Genomic DNA, 25930 nt, shown 5'->3' with positions numbered 1-25930 from the left:
CTCCAATAATCGGTATCAGCTTTGAAAAATCATCAGTCGACCTCTACTCCCAACCTCTACATTAAGAGCAAACATTTCCATCTCAGTCGAAGATGGGGCTGGTTCATTTTCAAATAGTAATGAAATTAATCTAATTTGCGCTCCCCAGTAATACATCTTGAAATTTGGTAGGCGTAGACCTCCTAGACTATAATCCCACGTTAATTTGTCCAGGCTCACCCTTGGGGTTTTGCTCTTCCATACAAATGGTCCTGTTAAAGAAACTCTTGGGTAGGGATATGGGTAAAGATTGAAATAGGTAGGACGTTTGTCTTAATACAGCTAATTCTCCCAAATAATGTGAGAGTCAGATCTGTCCATCTATTCAAGTCATCCACCACCTTCTGAACCAAGACAGAGTAGTTAAGCTTGTACAAATTTCTTAAGTCATTATCTACTTTAATTCCTAGACATTTGAACCCCTGTGGCAACCATCTGAAGGGATCCATTCGTTCACAGATGCTATAGTCAAAGCGAGTCAGTGGAAGCATTTCACTTTTGTCCATGTTGACTTTGTAACCTGATATAGAGCTAGCTGTATGTACCCCAAAGCGTCTGTAGTTGTGATGGGTCAGAGAGGAACAAAATAATGTAGTTTGCGAACAATGCGATCCTATGCGTTATCTGGCCCACCTGGAAGCCCTTTATGCCAGGATCCGTTCTTATGGCCTCCGCCAGAGGTTCAATGGCTGGCACAAAAAGGAGTGGGGAAAGTGAACAGCCCTGTCTACTACCTCTAAAGATTCGGAATGTGGCTGACATCTTGCCATTATTTTTGATCTTGGCTTGCGGTTTATAGTATAAAGTCTTAGCCCAGTTGACAAACAATTGACCAAAGTTAAATTTAGCAATTACCTTGAATAGGTATGGCCACTCCAGCCTATCAAAGTCCTTTTCAGCGTCTAGAGATACTGCTATACTAGGATCGCTCCTCACACTGGCCATGTGAATTACATTGAATAACCTTCGCAAATTATTGGTGGAGGATCTTTTCTATATGAAGCCTGTTTGATCGGTATTAATCAGGTTGGCCAAATATGGTCCTAATCTATTAGCCATCGCCTTAGAAATCGATTTATAGTCATCATTGAGGAGCGAGATCGGCCTATAGGAAGAGTTCTGTGAAGGGGCGATCTAGTTCGTTTTGCTCTTCCTGTGTGAGGTACGGTAGATCAATAGTAGACAGTAATGTGTCTCATTGCTGGTTCCATTCCATCAGAAGTGTATAACTTAGAATAGTATTGTTTAAATTAATCATTATCTTCCGGGTTGTGAGACACTTGACCGTTCTCTATTTCAATAGAGTTGATGGTTCTCAAATTCTCAGCTTTTCTGTCAGGCCAATACTTTGTGTTCTCCCCCAATTCATAATGTCTTTGCCTAGTTCTAAGAATAGCCTTTTCAGTTTTGTTATTATATTTTAGTTTTTTATTCACCAATGAGCGAGCGGTATGTTTCTTCAGAGACACATTTTTTTGTTCTTCTCTCATTCATTCAATTCAGCAGTGCATTTACTTTTAAGACCTTTGGTATAGGAAATTATTTGACCCCTAAGAAAGGCCTTTTGTGTATCCCAGAGTACAAAACTATTGGGAGAGGACAGTTTGTTTCACAGACAAACATAATTTGGTCTCTGATAAATTGACAAAATTCTGCCTGTTTCAAAAGATTTGGGTTTAGGCACCATCTATAAGTCCCTTGAACTCTGCCTGGCATCCAAACAGAAAGTGTGAGGGGAGAATGATCTGAGATAGTTCTGGATAAATACTCCACAACTATGGGTTACCTGTGCTGATAGGAGAAAATAATCAATCCGGGTATAAGAGTTAGGTGGGCAAGAGTAGAATGAGTAATCCCTATCTTGTGGGTGGAGCTGTCTCCCTATGTCTTTCATAAATGATAGTGCATTTGGCGGACTTAGTCAAAGATGTTGCTTTAGTTGAGGATCTATCCAGAATCGTGTCCAGACAAAAATGAATGTCGCCCCAAACTATGTGTTCCCTGAAATTCCACTACCTTGAGGAATATATCTTGAATAAAAGTACAATCATAATTAGGTGCATATGCATTAAGCAAGGTCCAATATTCAGAATGCATTCTGCCATGGACCCCTACATAACACCCCAGTGGATCAAAAATTGTTTTCGTAACACAGAGTAAATTCTTATTAATCAACACAGCTACTCCCGGTGTCTTTGTGTTTTATGAAGAGGCAAAGACCTGTCCTACCCATTCCCTCTTTAACCTTTTATGTTCTGCCCCTGTTAGATGTGTTTCTTGTATAAATGCAACATCGGTCTTTAGCTTTTTCAAGTACATACATGTAAGGACTTGTTTACATGTATGACCGGACCTTTCAGTCCATTGATGTTTAATGATGTATGATTTACTATTTTAGCAATATAACAATAATCACTCACTCCTGACATTTACATTCATGTACTATGTCCAATAAAGGGGTGGGATATTCTATTGCCTATTTTTGGTGAGCCTCTAGTCAAACACATATTATAGAGCTACGGTCTCTCACAAAATAGTACCGTACTCTAATAAAAACAAACAATTCCCCTCCTCCCCCCATTGTTCTTGAACATGCCCAGCACAAACCCCACCTGTAGTGGAGCTATGCTCCCAGTGTCGCAATTTCAATTTCTAACATGAAGGCAAACATGAACATGGAGGTTGAGCCCAGTAAATTAACAAATGTAGAATTCTTCACCCATCCTTATATGGTGCAACACACCTAACGCTGCCATGTCCGGGAGTAAAAATATAAGACGTCATGACTTAGCCATATAAAAGGTCTAACAAATAATAATATTGACGCCTCTGAGGACCATGCCTGTCCCAAATAACAACTTATAAACAATGCCACTCTGGGGAAAAAAAACTAAAATGTTTGTTTTACATGGGTTTTGGGATCTTACCTCATTGATCTGTCAATAAACTATAGCTTAATCTAGCAAAGCAGTCCTACCGGTTATGTAAGTAATAAGGCATGCTAGTGGGACACAGCACAGCTAGCAGTGAAATTAACCCAGTCCGTTATCCAATCAACCATGTCCTGAGCCGGTCGCATGTAGTCCATGTAGAAAAGTTGCGACTTCTTTGGGCGTTTGGAAGAATCTTCTCTGTCCGCCATGTATGATTCTCATCATTGTAGGTTGAAGCAGTGCAAATGGAATGTCTTGGAGTAAGTCATTTTTTTCATCTGTTCGTATTCCTTCCTGCTTTTGACCATCCCGGGACTCATGTCTGGAAATAATTGAATCTCTTCCCAGTTGTGTAGCATGTTTGGCCGCGGTTCTGAGAACTTTCTCTCTGTCCTGGTACCTCAGGAACTGAACGAGGAAGGATCGTGGGTTCTGATCTGGGGATGGGCGAGTGACCTGTGTCCGTTCGATAACCAGGGGTTCAGCAAAATATTCTTTGCCCAGTAGGGAGGGGATAATGGCAGCAGAGAAATCAATGGGGTCTGTCCCCCCACGGAGGCCGATAATTCTAATATTGCTTCGCCTACTGTAGTTTTCCAAATGGTCAACCTTATTCATCAGGTATTTGTTGTTTCTGTAGTTCTGTCCCCATTCCCTCTAGCTTGTCCTCAGCAGTGCTGATGCGCTCTTTAGCTTCTTCCATTCGTAATCCTAGCGTGTTGATGGTTGTTGTCAAACCTGAGATGGAGTTTTTTATTTCAGCCAACTGTGCTGAGATGGAGTAGCTGAACTCGGTTGTTTTCAAGTTAAATTGTGTTGTGAGGGAGTCATTGCCTTCTTTGATCACTTTGAGGATGTGAGCTAGTCTAACTTCTTCCTGAGGTGTCATGGTGATATCTTGGGTTTCCATCATGGTCAGAGGTTCTTTTTCCATTGTTTCTTGGTCTGTTTTGGTGCTTCCCTTTCCTTTTTATCTCGTGGGCACATCACCACTCTTGGCTACAATGTAGTAATCAGTATGGATAAAGTTATCAAGTTTTAGGATAAGTTTGTTTAAAGATTTATCTGGAGTTCTCGGTCACGCTTCTTTCTAGCTTTGCATCACGTAATCCCCCAAAATACACCCTTTTAACACCTTTTGTCTGGCAGTAAACAATTACTACAGGCTGTTGTGTATCTACCAGCATCCCTTGTTTTCTCAATTTTTCACCTCCACATAGGATATTTGATTGAGCGCTCTAACTTTTGCCACCTCAATTTCCTTCACCCTTGCAAGACACTCCGGATCATGATCCCCACCACAATTGCAACAACGTTGTCCTTCTACACTCCGTTCTTCAGTATACTCTGTTTGTCTACACACACTCGAAACATGGCCAAATCCTTTACAATTCTTACACTGCAGTGGTTTGGGGTGAATGCTCTTACGGCATATCTTACGTAACCAAGCTTCACATGCGTAGGTATTTGCTCTTTATCAAAAAACGAAAGGACCGACAGACTTTCTTCTTTTCTCCATTCACCCAGCAGGTCAGACGCTGGGCACAAACCACACCAGGAATTCTCTTTAGGTATTCAACCCGAACATCTGTCGTCACCCCTGAGATGACTCCTTTAACGGGTGCTCTACTACAAAGTTCCAAACGCCAAACTAATGTTTTCTGGATTCTTTTGAGGCCCACTGCAATCTTCCTCTGCTCTTCAGAAATACAAATAATCAAAATAAGACTACTCCTGGCCACTCTGAAAGACTATTTTCCAAGTACATACTTCACCATTTAACACCTCAAACAGGTTTCCCACATATGCATTCTTACTCAACAAACACATCCCAAAAAGAAGCGATTCATTATCATTTACACACGTATCCTCCACTCCAATTTTAGGCAATTTCCTTTTTGTTCCAGTTTGCAATATTACTGTTGTCCATTCAGAACATTCGTCTTCACCAAATTTACTCGACGCACTGCTTAATTCGAACTCAGCATCCACTTCCGCCATCTTCCAACTACAACGTTCTGTGCAAAATCAAATGCTTACATACTTCAGTTAATTTGCTTGCACTTCAGTCTTGTGCACATGCCTTCGGTCATGAGCAAACTCATGTCTGAAGTCTGCGGGTATTTATACTAAACCAATATATGAACGCAACTATTTCAACTATTTCAACGATTTTACTGTGTTCCAGTTCCTAATAAGGAAATCAGTAAATTGTCTAAAACTCATTAGGCCTTAATCTATGAATTTCACATGATTGGGCAGGGGCACAGCCATGGGTGGGCCTGGGAGGGCATAGGCCCACACACTGGGGAGCTAGTCCCAGCCAATCAGAATGAGATTTTCCCCACAAAAGGGATTTATTACAGACAGAAATACTCCTCAGTTTCATCGGGTGTCTGGTCTCAGACGATCCCGCAGGTGAAGAAGCCGGATGTGTGGAGGTCCTGGACTGGTGTGGTTCCACGTGGTCTGCGGTTGTGAAGCTGGTTGGACATACTGCCAAATTTTCTAAAATGACTGGTGGTGGCTTATGGTAGAGAAATGAACATTAAATTCTCTGGCAACAGCTCTAGTGGACATTCCTGCAGTCAGCTTGTCAATTGCATGCTACCTCAACTTGACACCTGTGGCATTGTGTTATGTGACAAAACTGCACATTTTAGGGTGGCCTTTTATTGTCCCCAGCACAAGGTGCACCTGTTTAATGATGCTGTTTAATCAGCTTCTTGATATGCCACACCTGTCAGGTGGATGGGTTATCTTGGCAAGGATTTTGCACAACAACTCTAAATCCAATCGTGTGTTAAACAGTTTTGTAAAATAGTCATTTTTATTTCTCAACTGGTAATTGAACTGCACATCCCATTCAACATTCAAGTGCATAGGCAACAAGCTATCAGTGCGTCACCCACCACTATACAATGCGAGCTGGAGGCATTATGTATTTCGAAACCTGAATGTTTTCTTTCATATTATGAGCCATGTCTTACCTTGCTTCAAAGTAGCCTATAGGCAAAATCTGACCATGGAAACTTGGAGGCAATTCTTCAAAGGAGGTACATGAGTTTCAAGTTTGGGGAGGAATACAATTTATCCTACCATTCTGCGTGCCAGTTGATTTTCATATGCACATTTTTGTGGAACAGTTTCATATTGCTTTTGTTTCTCAATCATTTTCACATGGTTAATGATAAAAATCTGTTTTCATGTTATGAAAATCTAAAAGTTAAAGTCAACTAATGCGAGATCACCAGCCTCTGCCATACGGACACATTGATACACCGTGATCCATTGGCGGCTAAAGAAATAAGCTCATGGAACTCAGCCTATAGACCAATGCAGTAGTAGGCCTATAACGTCCATTGTTCTGTCACACAGTGGATTGGTTATTATAGAGGGGGATTGTTGGAAAGTTTTTCAAATAGTTGTGAGAAACTTTAGTTTTAATATATTGTCATTCACAATGGATGTTAAAAATGAACACTTTCCTACATTTCTGCACGGCAGGCCAAGGTACTTCTATGCTTGCTCAGGCGCGTGCATTCCCTCAACATTATCAGAACTCGCTCGACATTATCAGGACAGAGAAACAATGAAACAAGGAATGCGTAAGAATTGGTGGGAGACAGCTGAGCGATTCTGGAGAGACTCACTTATATTGCCACACCTCCCCTTGTCTCAACATTTTACTCAAGACACATCTTCACACGTTAGATGCCTTTCACTGACATTTGCAACTCAATCAGATAGGCCTATTGCCACCCGCCCTGCCCAAATTGCGGGCTTCCCAAATAAGCATAGGCTTACGAGCTTGTGATTTGAAACAATCCACCTCAATTTTTTATAGAAGTTAATGATCCTCGATTCCTCTGTGGCTCAGTCATGCTTTTTGGTGAAGTATTTTATTTATTGCTGTATAGGCAGGAGTAACTTTTATATAATTTTTACATTCATTTCCATTTACTTCCTTATTGGACCCACCATTATGCCATTTATCTCCTGTTCTATTGGTGCTCATATCAACTTTCTTTCGTTGTCCAGAACCCAAAGGCACAATCCTGGTTGTTGCATCTTTTAGAATCCCCCTCTTTCTAAGTTTCTAACAGATTTTAATCTCTGTCACGTATGAAATTGCTATCAGGTGCGCAGGTTTAGAATGGTGTTTTCCTGCGAATTGCATTTTGGTAAGTGTTTGAAAATAGTCCAAATGGGATTCATGTCATTCTGAGCACCGTGGATGGACACCCTAATGGGTTATGCACCCAATGCATATGCTTACATTTCTCAAAGGGCCAGTAAATTAAAATCTTCCTGGTCACATTGTCCAGCGCCACATCTTCCTAATGGAAACTCTGGTACAGGCGCTCTAAAAAGTTGGATTAACAATACTTTCCTATGGATTATTTGTCTCAAATTAAAAGCAGTTGAAGGACAAACCGCACAGACAAGCGGTAGAGTAAGTTCAAGTGTAATTTAATTCAAAATTCTGTCTTGTAAGGAACATTTTTGCCTTCTTCCTACAGTTTTCAGCCATTAGCGTCGCCCACAATCACCTCATGTGAACTACAATCCCGACGCTGTGTTTTAACATTTACAAAACATTAATAATCATCACTTGCGATACAGCTTTCATAACATTTAAAAATATCTATTTTTTTTTAAATTAACCGGATCAGCCAGTTGAGAACAAGTTCTCATTTACAACTGCGACCTGGCCAAGATCAAGCAAAGCAGTGCGACACAAACAACACAGTTACACATGGGATAAACAAACGTACAATAACACAATAGAAAAATCTATATACAGTGTTTACAAATGTAGTAACATTAGGAAGGTAAGGCAATAAATAGGCCACAGTGGCGAAATAATTAGAATTTAGCATTAATACTGGAGTGATAGATGTGCAGAAGATGAATGTGGAAGTAGAGATACTGTGGCGCAAAAAAAAAAAATAACAATATGGGGATGAGGTAGTTGGGTGGACTATTTACAGATGGGCTGTGTACAGGTGCAATGATCGGTAAGCTGCTCTGAAAGCTGATACTTAAAGTTAGTGAGGGAGATCTAGGACTCAAGCTTCAGTGATTTTTGCAATTCGTTCCAGTCATTGGCAGCAGAGAACTGGAAGGAAAGGCGGCCAAAGGGGGAATAGGCTTTGGGGGTGACCAGTGAAATATACCGCTGGAGCGCGTGCTACGGGTGGGTGCTGCTATGGTGACCAGTGAGGTGAGATAAGGCGGGACTTTATCTAGCAAAGACTTATAGATGACCTGGAGCCAGTGGGTTTGGCGACGAATATGAAGCATGGGCCAGCCAACGAGAGCATACAGGTCGCAGTGGTGGGTAGTATATGGGGCTTTGGTGACAAAACGGATGGCACTGTGATAGACTACATCCAATTTGCTGAGTAGAGTGTTGGAGGCTATTTTGTAAATGACATCGCCGAAGTCAAGGATCGATAGGATGTTCAGTTTTACTAGGGTATGTTTGGCAGCATGAGTGAAGCATGCATTGTTGTGTATGGCCCTTTTATCAATGAGAGAAAGAATCCTTCAAATAAAAATAATACACTTACTGTAGCAGTTTTGCACCAATCCATACAGCTATGGAGCATCCATCTGACGAAACTACACTTCCTGAGTTCCACTTACACACAGGTGTTCGGAGCATACAAGATGGCTAATTATCACAGGTGGTTGCCTCTTGTAACATGGAGATAAGTCCGTGTGGGAACACTAACCTATCAAGGGGTATATCAATTTAACTTTTATTTTTTAAATAATTTCTCGTGATATGAAAGATAAGGTCCTTATGCTTCCAGAACTGTACCGCAAGTGACACGTGTTAATGTTCAGATTTGAGCGTAGGGGCTCTTAACAAAACTCCCCCGTACAGAACACGCCTTCGTCCATGACTCTTTTGTGTAATGTAATGGAACTAAGAGTCATGATCAAGGGCTCAGGCTGTACATACCAATGAATTGTGTATATAAATTTGCTGCAACCACCGTCCAATCAACAATAACATTACATGCACTGACATTACGTACTGTGTATTTGGAAAGTATTCTTCCCACATTTTGTTACGTTACAGCCTTATTCTCAAATTGATGGGGGAAAAAAATATTTAATGAATCTACACACACTACCTCATAATGACAAAGCAAAACCAGGTTTTTAAAAATGTTTGCAAATGTATAAAAAAAATGAAATATTCTATTTACATAACCTGTACTCAGTACTTTGTTGAAGCACCGTTGGCAGCAAGTACAGCCTCGAGTATAACACTACAAGTTTGGCACACCTGTATTTGGGGAGTTTCTCCCATTCTTCTCTATAGATCCTCTCAAACTCTGTCAGGTTGGATTAGGAGCATCGCTGCACAGCTATTTTCAGGTGTCTCCTGAGATGTTTGATTGGGTTCAAGTCCAGGCTCTGGCTGGGGCACTCAATGACGTTCGGAGACTTGTCCCGAAGCCACTCCCGTGTTGTCTTGGCTGTGTGCTTAGGGTCATTGTCCTGTTGGAAGGTGAACCTTCGCCCCAGTCTGAAGTCCTGAGCGCTCTGGAGCAGGTTTTCATCAAGGATCTCTCTGTACTTTGCTCTGTTCATCTTTCCCTCAATTCTGACTCCCAGTCCCTAGTGCTGAAAACATCCCCACAACATGATGCTGCCACCAATATGCTTCACCGTAGTGATTGTGTTAGGTTTCCTCCAGACATGACGCTTGGCATTCAGGCCAAAGAGTTCAATCTTGGTTTCATCAGACCAGAAAATGTTGTTTCTCATGGTCTGAGAGTCCTTTAGGTGCCTTTTGGCAAACTTCAAGCAGGCTGTCATGTGCCTTTTACTGAGTGGCTTCCGTCTAGCCACTCTACCATAAAGGCTTGATTGGTGGATTCCTGAAGAGATGGTTGTCCTTCTGAAAGGTTCTCCCACCTCCACAGAGGAAATCTGGAGCTCTGTCAGAGTGACCATTGGGTTCTTGGTCACCTCCCTGACCAAGGCCCTTCTCTCCCAATTGCTCAGTTTGGCTGGGGGAGCAAGCTCTAGAAAGAGTCTTGGTGGTTCCAAACTTATTCCATTTAAGAATGATGGAGGCCACTGTTTTTGGGGACCTTCAATCCTGCAGGAAATGTTTTGTTACCCTTCCCCAGATCTGTGCCTCAACACAATCCTGTCTTGGCGCTCTATGGACAATTCCTTCGACCTCATGGCTTTTTTTTTGCTCTGACATGCACTTTCAATTGTGGGACCTTATGTAGACAACTGTGTGCCTTTCCAAATCATGTCCAATCAATTGAATTTACCACAGGTGGACTCCAAGTTGTAGAAACATCTCAAGGATGAACACTAAAAACGATGCACCTGATCTCTGAATACTGTCTGAATACTTATGTAAATAATGTATTTCTGTTTTTTTATTTTGAAAACATTTGCAAATATGTCTAAGAACCTGTTTTCAATTTGTCGTCATGGGGAATTGTGTGTAGATTGTTTAGGAACATTTTCTATTTAGTCCATTAGAATAAGGCTGTAACGTAACATAATGTGGGAAAAGTCTAGGAGTCTGAATACTTTCCGACTGCACTGTAACACACTATCATGTGATTCAATCTGTTAAAGCCATAAAGACTGCATGTAATTTAATCCAGAATAGTCATTGGTTTTTAACCCAGCCATTCTGTCCCTTAACTTCTAGTGGTTGCCATGGAAGCGGAGGGCTTTGGAGAGCTCCTGCAGCAGGCGGAGCAGCTTGCAGCGGAAACTGAGGCTGTGTCTGAGCTTCCCCATGTTGAGAGGAACCTTCAGGAGATCCAGCAGGCTGGAGAGAGGCTACGTTCCCGCACCTTAACCCGAACGTCGCAAGACGCTGCTGACGTAAAAGCGTATGTTCTCTCTTGTGTATCAGTCAGTCAGATATTTATTTTATTTTAGAGATGACCCACACATTGAAATCACATGTGACATGTAGGCCAGTTCCCTTTTTCTAGTAATATCTCATTATTTCCCCTGTAATGAATGAGGCTGATGGTAGTAAGATGTTGAAGTCATCTGCACAAAAGCTTATCATTATGATTGGTTATTTTTCAGATGTCAATACATCTGACTGCGTTTGGACTACTTGCAATTATGTGATCTTGTCACTATAGCATGTGAAATAGAGGATAGATATGTTTCATCAGTATTTGTACTCTTGGACACCCAGTTTATTGGAGCTATTCTGTTATGGGAGATGTCTTTAAGAACTTATTTATGATGGCAGGTTAATGCTGCTCCCCACATTTCACTGGCATATGAAACGCAGTGTAGCTTTGTTATGTTCTGCATTGCAGTGAACTTACTTCATGCTCCTCATGCCCTCTAGAGCAGTGGTTTCCAAACTTTTTATAGTCCTGTACCCCCTTTAAACATTGAAACTCCAGCTGCGTACCCCCTCTAGCACCAGAGTTGGCTCACTCTCAAATGTTTTTTTTTTGCCATCATTGTAAGCCTGTCACACACACACACACTATACGATACATTTATTCAACATAAGAATGAGTTTGAGTTTTTGTCACAACCCGGCTCGTGGTAAGTGACAGCTCTTCTAGGACCAGGGCACGAGTAATAATAATCAATAATTTAGCCCTTTTATTTAGCCATCTTACATATAAAAATGTATTTGTTCATCAAAAATGTTTAATAACTCAACACAGGTTGAGAAGTGTGTGCTTGAAAGGATGCACATAACTCTGCAATGGGTTGTATTGGAGAGACTGTCTTAAATCCTTATCCACAAACAGTCTGTGCTTGTATTTAGTTTTCATGCTAGTGAGGGCCGAGAATCCACTCTCACATAGGTACGTGTTTGCAAAGGGCATCAGTGTCTTAACAGCACAATTTGCCAAGGCAGGATACTCTATCCTGATTAAATACTATTTTCACAGAACCGTCTCTCTTGTTCAGATATCGGTAAGTGGACTGGAGGCAAGGCATGAAAGGGATAACGAATCCAGTTGTTTGTGTCATCTGTTTTGGGAAAGTACCTGTGTAATTGCTCACCCAACTCACTCATGTGCTTCGCTATATCACATTTGACATTGTCTGTAAGCTTGAGTTAATTTGCACACAAAAAAATCATACAATGATGGAAATACCTGTGTGTTTTCCTTGTTAATGCAGACAGAGAATAGCTCCAACTTCTTAATCATAGCCTCAATTTTGTCCCGCACATTGAATCTAGTTGTGGAGAGTCCCTGTAATCCTAGATTCAGATCTTTCAGATGAGGAAAAAACATCACCAGATAGGCCAGTCATGTGAGAAACTTGTCATCATGCAAGCGGTTAGACAAGTTAAAATTAAAGAACACTTTAAGCTTGTCTCTCAATTGAACAAACCTGTCAATACTCTGCCCCTTGATAACCATCGCACTTCTGTATGTTATAAAAGTGTTACATGGTCGCTGCCCATATCATTGCATAGTGCAGAAAATGCATGAGAGTTCAGGGGCCTTGCTTTAACCATTTTCATTGTAGTGTCCAAAATGTCTTTCAAGCTGTCAGGCATTCCTTTGGCTGCAAGAGCCGCTTGGTGAATGCTGCAGTGTACCCAAGTACCCAAGTGGAGCAACTGCTTGCACGCACGTTACCACTCCACTATGTCTCCCTGTCATGGCTTTTGCACCATCAGTACAGATACAAACATGAGTAGCAGCTATGTTTGGCTACACACGGACCGTTAGTGGAATTCCCACGAGAGAGTAATGGTTAATGTGATTGGATGTTAATTATTTGACTAGGCTACCTGTATTTGACATTGTGTTGTTATTTTGCTGAACATCTAGATGGTTTAATTTGATTTTTGACAGTGAAACTAGGCTACCCAGGCAAAGAAAAAACTCACCCACATCTATAGCCCCGTTGGAAAATATAAATGAACTGTTTTAAAATGTGAAGAAAAAAATGAATTAGTGAAATGTGAATCGCATTTTTATTTGGCGTACCCCAGTTTGGGAATACCTGCTCTAGAGGATACTATACTAAACAAAAACAATCTACTCTTCCTCTGTTCCCTGTAGCTCTATCCTCCTGGGTTCCAGAGGCCTGGACATATTCCACATCTCCCAGCGTCTGGAGAGCTTGAGTGCTGCCACCACCTTTGAACCTCTGGAGCCAGTGAAAGACACTGACATCCAGGTATTCATTTCAGACTGTCTCTACGAGTGTGGGGCTACTTTTACATTGACACCTGTTCTCTGGTATGTCACAACCTTCTCTTCTGCGTTTTTCAGAGGCAAAGGCAGCCGGGCAAGTGATGGTAATGAATGTTTTTGAGTTGGTAATGATGCTTTAGTCAAACTGGCAGTTTCATATCTGGTTCTGTTAATGTCACAGCTGAGGTTTACTGCGTAATGATTTTTTTATGCTAATAGGAAACAAGCTGACGGATTCTGTTGGAGGATCATTGCAGTTTCTTATTTTTGGAAGTATTAGAAATGTGTGTCTAGGAAAAGATGTCTGACGTGGATTGTGTCCAAATCTTTACTCATCATTCTGTATATCAAACCCACTGCCTGAAGTGCTGAGAGTTTGCAATTCAAACGCATGCACAAAAGTTAACACAACGTCCTTTGATTGGATTTGAATTGTCTTTGGTAGATGTCTATGTGATTTACATGTGGGGGTATTGAACTGTCTCTGGTACAGTTGAAGTCTGAAGTTTATATACACCTTAGCCAAATGCATTTAAACTCAGTTTTTCACAATTCCTGGCATTTAATCCCACATTTAATCATTTAACTTCATAACTGATGTCTTGAGATGTTGCTTCAAAATATCCACATAATTTTCTTACCTCATGATGCCATCTATTTTGTGAAGTGCACCAGTCACTCCTGCAGCAAAGCACCCCCATAACATGATGCTGCCACCCCTGTGCTTCACGGTTGGGATGGTGTTCTTCAGCTTGCAAGCCACCCCCCTTTTCTTCCAAACCTAACAATGGTCATTATGGCCAAACAGTTCTATTTTTGTTTCATCAGACCAGAGGACATTTCTCCAAAAAGTACGATCTTTGTCCCCACGTGCAGTTGCAGACTGTAGTCTGGCTTTTTTTATGGTGGTTTTGGAGCAGTAGCTTCTTCCTTGCTGTGCGGCCTTTCAGGTTATGTCGATATAGGACTCGTTTTACTGTGGATATAGATACTTTTGTACCTGTTTCCTCCAGCATCTTCACAAGGTCCTTTGCTGTTGTTCTGGGATTGATTTGCACTGGGATTGACAACACATCTCCTTCCTGAGCGGTATGACGGCTGCGTGGTCCCATGGTGTTTATACTTGCATACTATTGTTTGTACAGATGAACGTGCTATCTTCAGACATTTTGGAAATTGCTCCCAAGGATGAACCAGACTTGTGGAGGTCTCTTGTTTTTTTTCTGAGGTCTTGGCTGATTTCTTTTGATTTTCCCATGATGTCAAGCAAAGAGGCACTGAGTTTGAAGGTAGGCCTTGAAATACATCCACAGGTACACCTCCAATTGACTCAAATGATGTCAATTAGCCTATCAGAAGCTTCTATAGCCATGACATCATTTTCTGAATTTTTCCAAGCTCTTTAAAGGCACAGTCAATTTAGCGTATGTAAACTTCTGACCCAATGGAATTGTGATTCAGTTAAATAATCTGTCTGTAAACAACTGTTGGAAAAATTACCTGAGTCATGCAAAAAGTAGATGTCCTAACTGACTTGCCAAAACTATAGTTTGCTAAAACTTCTTCGGGATAGCCCCCTTTTTTCCCCCAATTTTCACCTAAAGGACATACCCAAATCTAACTGCCTGTAGCTCAGGCCCCGAAGCAAGGATATGCATATTCTTGTTACCATTTAAAAGGAAACGCATGGAATTTTGTGAATTGAATGTAGAAGAATATAACACACTAGATCTGATAGAAGAAAATACAAAGAATTAACCAACTAGTTTTTTTACCACCATCTTTGAAATGCAAGGGAAAGGCCACTGTTATAGCCATCACTCTTGTTGTAATTCCGATGGTGTCCACAAGACGGCAGCAGTGTGTGTGCAAAGTTTCAGATGGATAACTTGGAGTATGAGTGATCCTCAATACTTTTAGTGTGAAGTCCCCAGGTTCATTTGGGCAAATTGTGAAAAATAAATTCCTATTCCATTTTTCTGCAAGAATATCGTCAAATCTGTTTACTTGGACTTTGCTTAGCTTTTCATAACTCTGAATATCCTTATTTTTGTCCAAAATGAAAAGGCATGCTGTCGTACAAGGTTATTACCTAAATTTTACGACATATACATGGTTTCCGGATACTCCCGGGAAGCCCAGCTCATTGGCTATCTAGTTAGCTTTGTTTGACCCGGCTTGGTGCCTATTTGACAAAGATACATTCGTTCAAGTGATGGCCGCCCGCATCATCGGTGTGCCATGAAGGTGTCGCTCTCTGACCAAATATGGTGCCCTATAGGATATACTACACCCCTAATGAAATGGTGAAGTCTTGTTACCTTCTAAGACCTCTGAGGAATAGGTACGAATGTGATTTGACTCGTTCAAACAACATTTAGGTTTTCAAAGATTATTTTCTTTGCAAATTGAAAGAGTGGAAATACAAAATCGATCGTGTGCTATATGAACCTTTTTAGGAAATAAAAATGATTTAATCTAACAAAATGACACTTCATGTTATCTCTGGGACCCTTTGGATGATAACTCAGAGCAAGATTTCAGAATGTAAGTGCACATTTCACCTTCAGAGGTGAATTTATCAAACCTATTGCGTTGAAAAAAGTGTTTTGTTGTTAGGAGCTCTCCTCAAACAATATCATGGCATTTTTTTGTAGTAATAGCTACTGTAAATTGGAAAGTGCAGTTATATTAACAAGAATTTAAGCTTTCAGCCGATATAAGACACTTATGTGCTGACGTTTGTTGTTTCTCTAAAATCTGCAATCTTGACATAACTCGTGCATGATTTACAACTGTCCCGTTGACGGAATGTCCATTCTTATTTAACAAGACATTTGTTATTGTTGAAAAACAAGTTTTAATGACTCCAACCTATGTGTATGTAAACATGGGGCGGCAGGGTAGCCTAGTGGTTAGAGCGTTGGACTAGTAACCGAAAGGTTGCAAGTTCGAATCCCCGAGCTGACAAGGTACAAATCTGTCGTTCTGCCCCTGAACAGGCAGTTAACCCACTGTTCGTCACTAGATGTCTATGTGATTTACATTTGGGGGGTATTGCATTACAATACCCCTCAAATCAGAATTTGACTAATTCCTCTGCCTTAACCAATGAAAAATATCCCTTCATTAAATATATCCTAAATAAGAGTCAGGACTATCACATGATAAATATCTGTGTAATTTAAAATGGGTAAAATATAAATTTACATAATTTCTCAGAGCATTTCCAGTAGGAATGATGTTATTAAAAATTGCAGATCAAGATAGTTATTGCTTTCTGAACTTCTGCTCTTAGCCCTGACTCCTAATAATTTAAAAAAAGTTACATGGACTTTGTGGATATTTTCATAATAATCAGAGATCAGAAACAACCATACGCTGAGTATACAACATATTAAGAACACCTCTTTCCCTGACTTCGCTTTCACCTGGTCAGTCTATGATACTTTATTGATGCCATCTGTTAAATCCACTCCAATCAGTGTAAAAGAAGGATTTTGAAGCATTGAGACATGGATTGTGTATGTGTGCTATTCAGAGGGTGAATAGGCAACACAAAAGATTGAAGTGCCTTTGAACGGCGTATGACAGGCGCACTGGTTTGCACAAGTTTTGTGTCAAGAACTGCAACGCTGCTATTTTTTTCACGCTCAACAGTTTCCTGTCTGTGTCATGAATAGTATAGTCGTGGCCAAAAGTTTTGAGAATGACACAAATGTTAATTTTCACAAAGTCTGCTGCCTCAGTTTGTATGATGGCAATTTAAATATACTCCAGAATGTTATGAAGAGTGATCAGATGAATTGCAATTAATTGCAAAGTCCCTCTTTGCCATGCAAATGAACTGAATCCCCAAAAAACATTTCCACTGCATTTCAGCCCTGACACACAGGAACCGCTGACATCATGTCAGTGATTTTTCTCGTTAACACAGGTGTGAGTGTTGACGAGGACAAGGCTGGAGATCACTCTGTCATGCTGATTGAGTTCGAATAACAGACTGGAAGCTTAAAAAGGTGGGTGGTGCTTGGAATCATTGTTCTTCCTCTGTCAACCATGGTTACCTGCAAGGAAACACATGCCATCATCATTGCTTTGCACATAAAGGGCTTCACAGGCAAGGATATTGCTGCCAGTAAGATTGCACCTAAATCAACCATTTATCGGATCATTAAGAACTTCAAGGAGAGCGGTTAAATTGTTGTGAAGAAGGCTTCAGGGCGCCCAAGAAAGTTCAGCAAGCGCCAGGACCGTCTCCCAAAGTTGATTCAGCTGCGGGATCAGGGCACCACCAGTACAGAGCTTGCTCAGGAATGGCAGCAGGCAGGTGTGAGTGCATCTGCACGCACAGTGAGGCAAAGACTTTTGGAGGATGGCCTGGTGTCAAGAAGGGCAGCAAAGAAGCCACTTCTCTCCAGGAAAAACATCAGGGACAGACTGATATTCTGCAAAAGGTACAGGGATTGGACTGCTGAGGATTGGGGTAAAGTCATTTTCTCTGATGAATTCCCTTTCTGATTGTTTGGGGCATCTGGAAAAAAGCTTGTCCGGAAAAGACAAGGTGAGTGCTACCATCAGTCCTGTGTCATGCCAACAGTAAAGCATCCTGAGCCCATTCATGTGTGGGGTTGCTTCTCAGCCAGGTGAGTGGGCTCATTCACAATTTTGCCTAAGAACACAGCCATGAATAAAGAATGGTACCAACACATCCTCCGAGAGCAACTTCTCCCAACCATCCAGTAACAGTTTGGTGACAAACAATTCCTTTTCCCGCATGATAGAGCACCTTGCCATTAGGCAAAAGTGATAACTAAGTGGCTCAGGGAACAAAACATCAATATTTTTGGTCCATGGCCAGGAAACTCCCCAGACCTTAATCCCATTGAGAACTTGTGGTCAATCCTCAAGAGGCGGGTGGACAAACATAAACCCACAAATTCTAACAAACTCCAAGCATTGATTATGCAAGAATGGGCTGCCATCAGTCAGGAAGTGGCCCAGAAGTTAATTGACAGTATGCCAGGGCGGATTGCAGAGGTCTTGAAAAAGAAGGGTCAACACTGCAAATATTGACTCTTTGCATCAACTTCATGTAATTGTCAATAAAATCTTTGACACTTATGAAATGCTTGTAATTATACTTCAGTATTCCATAGTAACATCTGACAAAAATATCTAAAGACACTGAAGCAGCAAACTTTGTGGAAATTAATATTTGTGTCATTCTCAAAACCTTTGGCCACAACTGTAGAGTCCATGTCCCCGAAGAATATTGCAACTCAAAATTAGGAATGTGTTCCTAATGTTTGGTATACTTGTATTTTTACTAGCTATGGAATAACCAATTGATGATCAAGTGGTGCTGTAATCTGTTCAGAATCTAAATGGATACATGCCATATTATAGTGGGTTTCAAACTAGGGCTGAGAATTGCCGGGGACCTCCCAATACAATATTATCACAATACTTTGGCGCTGATTCGATGCTGTGAATTTATTGTAATGTTCCAAACATATTGCTCACCATATGTCTGCTGCAGAGGGATGAGAGAGCCTTGAGAACATTTTGTTTTTGTCAGTCATGGAAATTAAAGTGCTGAAAACACATTGGTACCCTATTTCAAAAGAAGTTGGAGAACAAGCTATGAATAGTGCTGAGCGGTTTACTGAAACGTTGGTTATTTTACTTTTTTAAAGAACTCATTGACCAACATCCATTCAATTATTTGAATTCTATTTTGGAGTTTTTTTTTGTGTGAGCTCATGAGTTTCTCATGAGATAAATCATATCCAGCCCAAACTGTGCGATGTAGCAGGGAGTTAGTTTCCAACAGGACAATATTCTAGATAGTTTAGCTCATAAAACGTGGTAATTAACTACAATGACCATAATCCCATGCACATCTACTTGTCCGGTCTGTTTCTTTTACATCTGCTATGGAAGAGAGAAGAATGTGTGATTGTGAGGGGATACAGAGAGCAGCTGTTTCTTCCCGAGGTATCTCTATCTGAAAATACACGATCTAAGTGATTGATAGTTGGTATTCAGTAGTCATAAAAGTATGCTTTATTTACTTCAAAATAGTGATTTTTGTCAGGCAGCAGCTCTGCAGAGATGAGAAGACTTGGAATTAAATGTTAGAGTAATCAAATAATATACACCTGACATTTTTTTATTAAAGTAAGGTGAATAAATTGTTAATTAACCTTTTTATTTAAACTAGGCAAGTCACTACTAAGCAGTAATTGGCAGTTAAAACCATCATGGGACTTTTTTTAATTGATAGTTTTATTCTGTGTTACAGCATTCAACCCACGTAATGCATAGTGCAAATAATCTAAACCGGAATCGAAAATCGTGATAACAAATCTAACCGAAACTGAACCACCCCACTGAAAAAGCACTAATTGCTCATCACTAGCTATGAAGTTTTGATGCAGTTACAGCCAACTAGCGCAAAAATAATATTACAATATTGTCAAAACAATATGATGTATCATCAAAAATAATATCCCAACATGTAACTGTATGGATTATATTTCTTCCCCATCACTATTCCAAACCTTGTCCAGTGTCCACCTGCGAGCTGTGGCTGTTTTACAAAAGTCAATATGGATGCATTTTATTTGTTTTTTTTTTGTGTCTACACACTGGCTTTTCCCCATCCTCCATGTGTGCTGATGAATTGCAGCTGGGATGATGTTCCCTGGGTTTTTATGCAAGTCAATGAAATGTGAAATGCCTGCTAATCAGTTAATGGTAACTCTTACTTTCTGCCAATTGTTACATCAACGCATGATGTTTCTGCAAATCTGAAGCCATTTAGTGGGAACAGTCTGAACTGTCTCAGATGAAGGGAAACGGGAAGAACCTCCAGTCAATGTGCAGTATGTTGAAAAAGAAGATTAGCACCAGTCTATACTGTTATTCCATTGTGTTAGTAGTCACATGTAAAAGCACATGAGAAAATGAGGCTTGGAAGACCGAGTTCCATCCTCTGGCCACACCCAGACTGTCAAACGTTAACACACAATGTTCTCTTTTGCTCTTAACTGGTTTGACCCTACAATATTAATTTTAGCAGTGATTTAATAATATTGTTGCTGTATCAAATGCATTGATTAGCCTATTCTAGAAGAGGGTGTCGTCCACACATCAGGAAATGATCATAGAAATTAGGCCTATGACAGGGTTGTGGGGGATGGGAAGGCAGCAGATAGTCAGTGAATGATTGGGGTGTTATATTTCTGTATTGATCGCCTCATTTTTCTGATGAACCCAGTGCTACCTCTCCCACTCATAATCCCCAACCTTACATGTGGTGGGTCGGCCGGATGGAGCCTTGGTTTTACTGGAAGTGCACTTAGCCCTGTTGCAGGATTTAACAAGGCCTTTTTAGCTGGACTCAGTTGAGTGCGTGGGCCAGACACAGTGGGAAGTGGCTGGCCTTCTACTGTTCTGTACTTTTTATCCTCCCCCTCCACTGTGCATACCTTTGCATTCCTGTCCATTTTTTTCACATGACAGTTTTCATGGGCAATTAATGGAACATTTATTTAGAAAAACTGTGTGACCTTGCTGTTTAAAGCTAGTATTACTCTCACATTACTGGTGTCTCGTGTTAACCTTACGGACAGGGAGCCTCTGTAGAGTTAAGTCAAGCCACAATAAAAAGCTATTGAAGATTTATCATCAAACTGCTGGACAATAAAATTCACTTTTCTTCAAATATCCTATGTTACAAACTGTGTGCCTTGCTTGCTAAGTAATATTTTATAACTAGTCTATGGATTGCCACCCTTTTCAGCTATTTATTAGTCACGACAATTAGGCTAGTCCAGGAGATGATATTTGTATGTGGTAGCCTATGTGCAGTCAGTGGAACTGAATGGTATTTTCCCTATTGTCTGCACTGCATTCATAGCTTAGTCTTTTCAGTAGCCTAGGCACTGGTAATAATATTGTGTGGTATTCTTTACATTGAGTGTGATTTCACTGTGTAGTACTGTATGTTCAAGTGCTCAAAGGGAAGCTTAAGAAGACAAAGGAAATGCTGGATGCTGATGAGGCGTAGCCGCTCTTATCTCTGTGGGTGGCTCACAGAGGAATTGGGGTGTGAATGATGTCTGTAGTATATTTGGGTGGTAATGCATATGATTTCCCACATTTAAGTTGAAGGTATGTATATAGCCCACCTTTTTTACATTTGTTATATTTGTAGGTGTTGAGGCATGGCTCACATCAGTGAGGCTGGAGATGAAGAAGGAATGAGAGTGAGAAAGGGGTGATGGACATATCCAAGGGAAAGATACAGAGAAAGAAGAGAAAATTGACAGAATGTAACTGAAATGAAGATCGAATAGAGGCGAGAAAGGCATGGAAAGAGAGCTGGATCACAGTCCAATGATAAAATGGCGAAAAGGAGAAGTGTCTTTCTCTCTTTCCCAGTTTTTCAATTCCATCTTTTTCTGTTCCTGCTTTCTCTCCCTCCCCCTCTTTCTCTCCCTCCCCCATCTTTCTCTGAGAGCAGCTATAGTGATGGCATGTATTCTCTGGACAGTCTGATAAGCGCAGCTGCTGCTACAGCAGACTTTGGTTAAATAGCTTCACATGTGCAGCATGTCTGGTCTGTGCAGCTGTGTACTCTGTATGCCCCCCTGAGAAGCCACTGCACCCTTCTCATTAACTAAACATGACTCCTTAAGAGGATTATTAGCCCAATTTCTGGACAGGATGTCGGAAGCCATCAGCAGAGGGGAGAAAAACCATTACCATAATTGCATTGCGCTAGGGGAGGAGGAAAAGGGGAAGGATGCATAGATGTATAAAAAAAAAAAAAGGAAGAAATGAGTGGCACTGAGAGAAGAGGACGGCAGGGATGCTGGAAAGAAGCAGGCGGCGGGGGAGGATCTGCTGATAGAGAGAGGAAGGCCTGTGAGGTTGAGCAATTACTCCTCCTTGATCTCCCCCCTGCGTCTGAGGGCTGACTTGGTATAGTCCTCCAACAATAAAACAGCCTACAGTAACCCTTCATGTGGCACATCTCTGGGTTCACACCGGTGGCCCACATTGGGTGAGGAAGGTGCAGCGTCTGCGATGCGGGCCTGCCAGAGGATGGTCCGAAAACGCCCCAGAATGGCGCCTGCTCAGTTCTTCAGATGGAGACAGGGCTGTGTGTTTAGTGTCAGGCATAGGTCTGTCTACACCTGGTTACCTGCACCTCTCCTCTCTCTCTCTCTCCCTGCCTGGCAGGCTGAGCCACAGCATGAGTGAGTATTGCCTCCACACACAGACACTCTGCGTTTGTACATCTGCTCTGTCTCTGTCACGATCTGTCTGTCACCTTCTCTTTCCTCTATCTCACTCTGTCACCATCTCTGTCTGTGACTATGAAGATGGTGATGGTCAGTTATATGAATGCTTATTCTCCACACAGGAAGTGGTGGCATAAGGGTGGGGTTTCACCTCCCCTGCTCCGCTCATTGTCAGAGTAAATGAAGATGCAGGTTTTCAGCTACTGACCCATCACACTTTTTTCTTTGTATCTCTGTGGAACTGCTGAGCATCAGTACATTACATGCAGAACTAAGGGAAAAGGATGAAACATAGAATTCAACATGTAAATCCAGATGATAGAGAATTGATTTTAAGATGTTCTAGAATGCTTTCTGCGTGTGATGTTGTAACTATGTACAGACACAGTAAAATCACTATGATTTGTGAACCTTTAGACTGCTCGTTTGACTGAGCCCTGGGAAGAATTGTATGTATGTGACACGAATCAGCACCGTGATATGGCCCATGTGTTACATGTACATTTATTCCTATGCTGTCCTTTTTTTTCTTGAGTTCTACTTTAGTGAACTAGAGTGAATGTTTTCTGTTCTTGCGAAATCGTATGCAGTATATACGCCACACACATTTTGAGGGACAATACAATTATGTAGGAGAAGGTTCTCGAGTCAGACCAGCTGGCTATATGTGTTACATACTGCACATGTGTATTTGGCTGGATAAATGCCATGAATAAAAGATCCAAGGAGTTTACAGCTTCTTTGTCCGTTACTCAGGGAGTTTAGAACCTACATTTGAAATGATAGCCTAAAGTGTACGGTTTTTAAATTTAAGAAAATTAAAATGCGGATAAGTTCCCCCTCCCTTTTGACCCTTCACTTTCTGGAAACCATAGAATGAAAAGCATAGCCTAATCTTGGTACTCTGTTATATTCTTCCACATAATGCCAGTTCACTAGGAAATGTATACATTTATTCAGATGTATTCTCTGTGTGTCTTGCTGTGTTTGGAGACTTGACCTGAGCTCTCCTAGTATATAAATAGCTCCATTGTCAGCTCTTAGGGTGTAAACTGGGTAGAACCTGTTTCGTTTGGAGAGCAGAATCTCCTGAGGGGGGCGCTCCTTTCTCTGCCACAGACGATGGGAGGACCGAGCACAATGACTGAGCAAGAAATGTAATTGGCAAGATATAGCAGGAAATCTTCCTTTGATTTATCTTTTGAATAGAGGATAGGTACTGCTCTTATTGCTTGCGATACTGAAAAGCCTCCGCCTCCCCCTCTCGCACTGTTCATTTACACTTGTCATTTGACGGTCGGCTGCTGAAGTAATAAGTCAATGATAATTTATAGCTGTCAGTCAAGATGCGGACTGCTGCCACTCTGATGTCTGGTGATGTGATGGATTGGACAGACTGGGGCGAGGGTTTGAGCCTGTGGGGAAGGTTTGAGCCTGTGGCGAAGGGGGAGGGGCTGAGGCAGGGAGAGGTGAGGTGGGGAGGGCTGGACGGGATGCTGCGCGGTCCCTCCTAGAGATGACAGGTGCCGAGACAGTCTGCAGGAAAAGGCCCATTATCTGAGAGAAGGGGATAGACTACTATATATATCATACTGACACCTGGAAAATACTAAATCCATTAGGCTTCCATTTGCTCTTTTCTTTTTTTCGCCAGTTCTACCGTTTATTTTAATTTTTTACATATTTCAATAGTATCTCCTATTGCTGTGCGAGGAAGTGTAAATATGTGCCATTGTGAATTGCAGGCCTTAATCGCAGACTAAAGTATGACATTACCCTTTTCAGCTTTAAAAATGTCTTGTCTGCATAAAAGGAAATTCCACTCTAAAAGGCATGAGATTGTCTGTCGGTTATTCCTCTGTAGCAGACTTATGGAATATGGAAGGCAACGATAGGCTAAATTATCCGATTTTTAAGGCAAATAAATGTCCTCACATTGTAAAAGGGTGTGGCTGGCATTTAGCCTAGTTGTTAAAGCCAGTGTCCACGATCACAGAGAATGGGCGTAGTGAGAGTGACATCCATTGTGCTGACTATCAGGGTATCTGTGTCATTGTGGCAAGCTGGTCACCACTGTGGTACCATTCATTCATGGGCTGGAATTTGGTTTCCTAACGATCCGCGATGGCTCTATGGACGATTCAGCACCACCATTTTTTTTTTTAGTAGGCTATATCTTATTCTTAGCTTCTAACCCCACCCTAGTTTAGATGCATTGACCCCTCAACCACCGCCCTCTTTTACATTGCTGTGTGTCTGGGTGGGTGAGTTTTATTCCCCCCACCTCTCGGGCTGGCTGGCTGCCTTGTGGCAACGTCCACTACGAGGGCGGTTCTGCCTGTTCTAGGTACAAAATGTTTTCTCTTTCTCTTCGGACATCGGAAGGAGTGGAGGCTGATGTTTCTCTGTGCGTGCCAAAGTGTACATTAATTCGCTTACTCTATGTGAGATGGTGAGCACAGTCTACGTGCACCTACACAGCTGTGTGCAAATTTGCTCATGAATTAAACCCATGACTAACATGACAAAACAAGATGTCAATTTGAGTTCCTTGTATGTAGGTATTGCAATAGTAATGGCATTTTTTATTTATTTTGGAAAGGTAGGCTTGTTATATCACCATTTTGACCCCTTAAGGAAGTGAGACCGCAGACAGACAAACATTTTAGTCTCTTCAAGATGCATCCATCCGTCTCTTTTATATCATGTTAGTCAGTTAAATGTAGATGCTGATGAATCTCAGCCCACTGTGGAGTTTGTTCCCTAAGGTAGGAAATTGAAGATGGGATGATACGAGGACAAAGGGCCAGGTGCGGTACGTCTAATCGACTGGTGCTCATCATCAGTCAGGCTTCGTTGAATTAGCTGTAAAATGCCTTGATGGGCTCTGGGTTTGTGGGGATGGGATGGAGCATGAAAATGGCTTAATGCTTGACAAGATACGTAACAGGAGTTATTTTGAGTGGTTAGAATTTCAGGTCAGGAGGAGGCTTCTACGGCTACTATGAACATGAAGTTGCTATGCCCTGATTGCTGGCCTCTCATTTAAAGCACAGCGTTCATGATGATAGTTCTTCTCCTTAGTTAGCCCTTGCAGCTAGCATTTTGCAGGAGACCTGATTGTGATCAAGTGGAATGTTGGTTAAAGCCATTCTAACCTCCAGCATTTCTGTCTTTCCAGGGCTTTCTGAAGAATGAGAGGGACAATGCGCTGCTCTCTGCAATCGAGGAGTCACGTCGCAGGGTAAGTGGCACTCTCTTGGCTGACTGGTTTGCCATGACCACACCCTCTCTGCACCCCATGTTCACATCTAATATTCCCATTTGGCTTTAACATACCTGGGGCTTCATTTATCAATATTGCGTTGAAACTATTCTAAAATACTACTTACGGAAGGAAATTAGATTGTTCGTACACAGAAAAAGTGTGATTTGTCAAACAATC

At 41.4% G+C, this 25930-nt stretch overlaps 1 protein-coding gene across 2 annotated transcripts in view; it reads left to right on the top strand.

Annotated features, from left to right (window-relative positions):
* Positions 1–25930, top strand: part of LOC112252338 (nuclear pore complex protein Nup93) — a 46864-nt gene that overhangs the window by 8000 nt on the left and 12934 nt on the right. The window contains exons 2-4 of one of the 2 annotated variants that reach the window (XM_024423468.2): positions 10675–10861; positions 13034–13151; positions 25667–25729. In XM_024423468.2, coding sequence (XP_024279236.1) covers positions 10683–10861; positions 13034–13151; positions 25667–25729 — 360 coding nt within the window. In that variant the 5' untranslated portion in view covers positions 10675–10682. Of the gene's footprint in view, positions 1–10674; positions 10862–13033; positions 13152–24915; positions 24938–25666; positions 25730–25930 lie in introns of those variants that run through there. The other variant, XM_024423470.2, reaches the window with a different exon arrangement.

Source organism: Oncorhynchus tshawytscha, linkage group LG06, assembly GCF_018296145.1.
Source record: "Oncorhynchus tshawytscha isolate Ot180627B linkage group LG06, Otsh_v2.0, whole genome shotgun sequence".
Classification (NCBI taxonomy): Eukaryota; Metazoa; Chordata; class Actinopteri; order Salmoniformes; family Salmonidae; genus Oncorhynchus; species Oncorhynchus tshawytscha.
The sequence above is the reverse complement of the archived record's forward strand: the minus strand, read 5'-3'. Positions and strand labels throughout refer to the sequence as shown.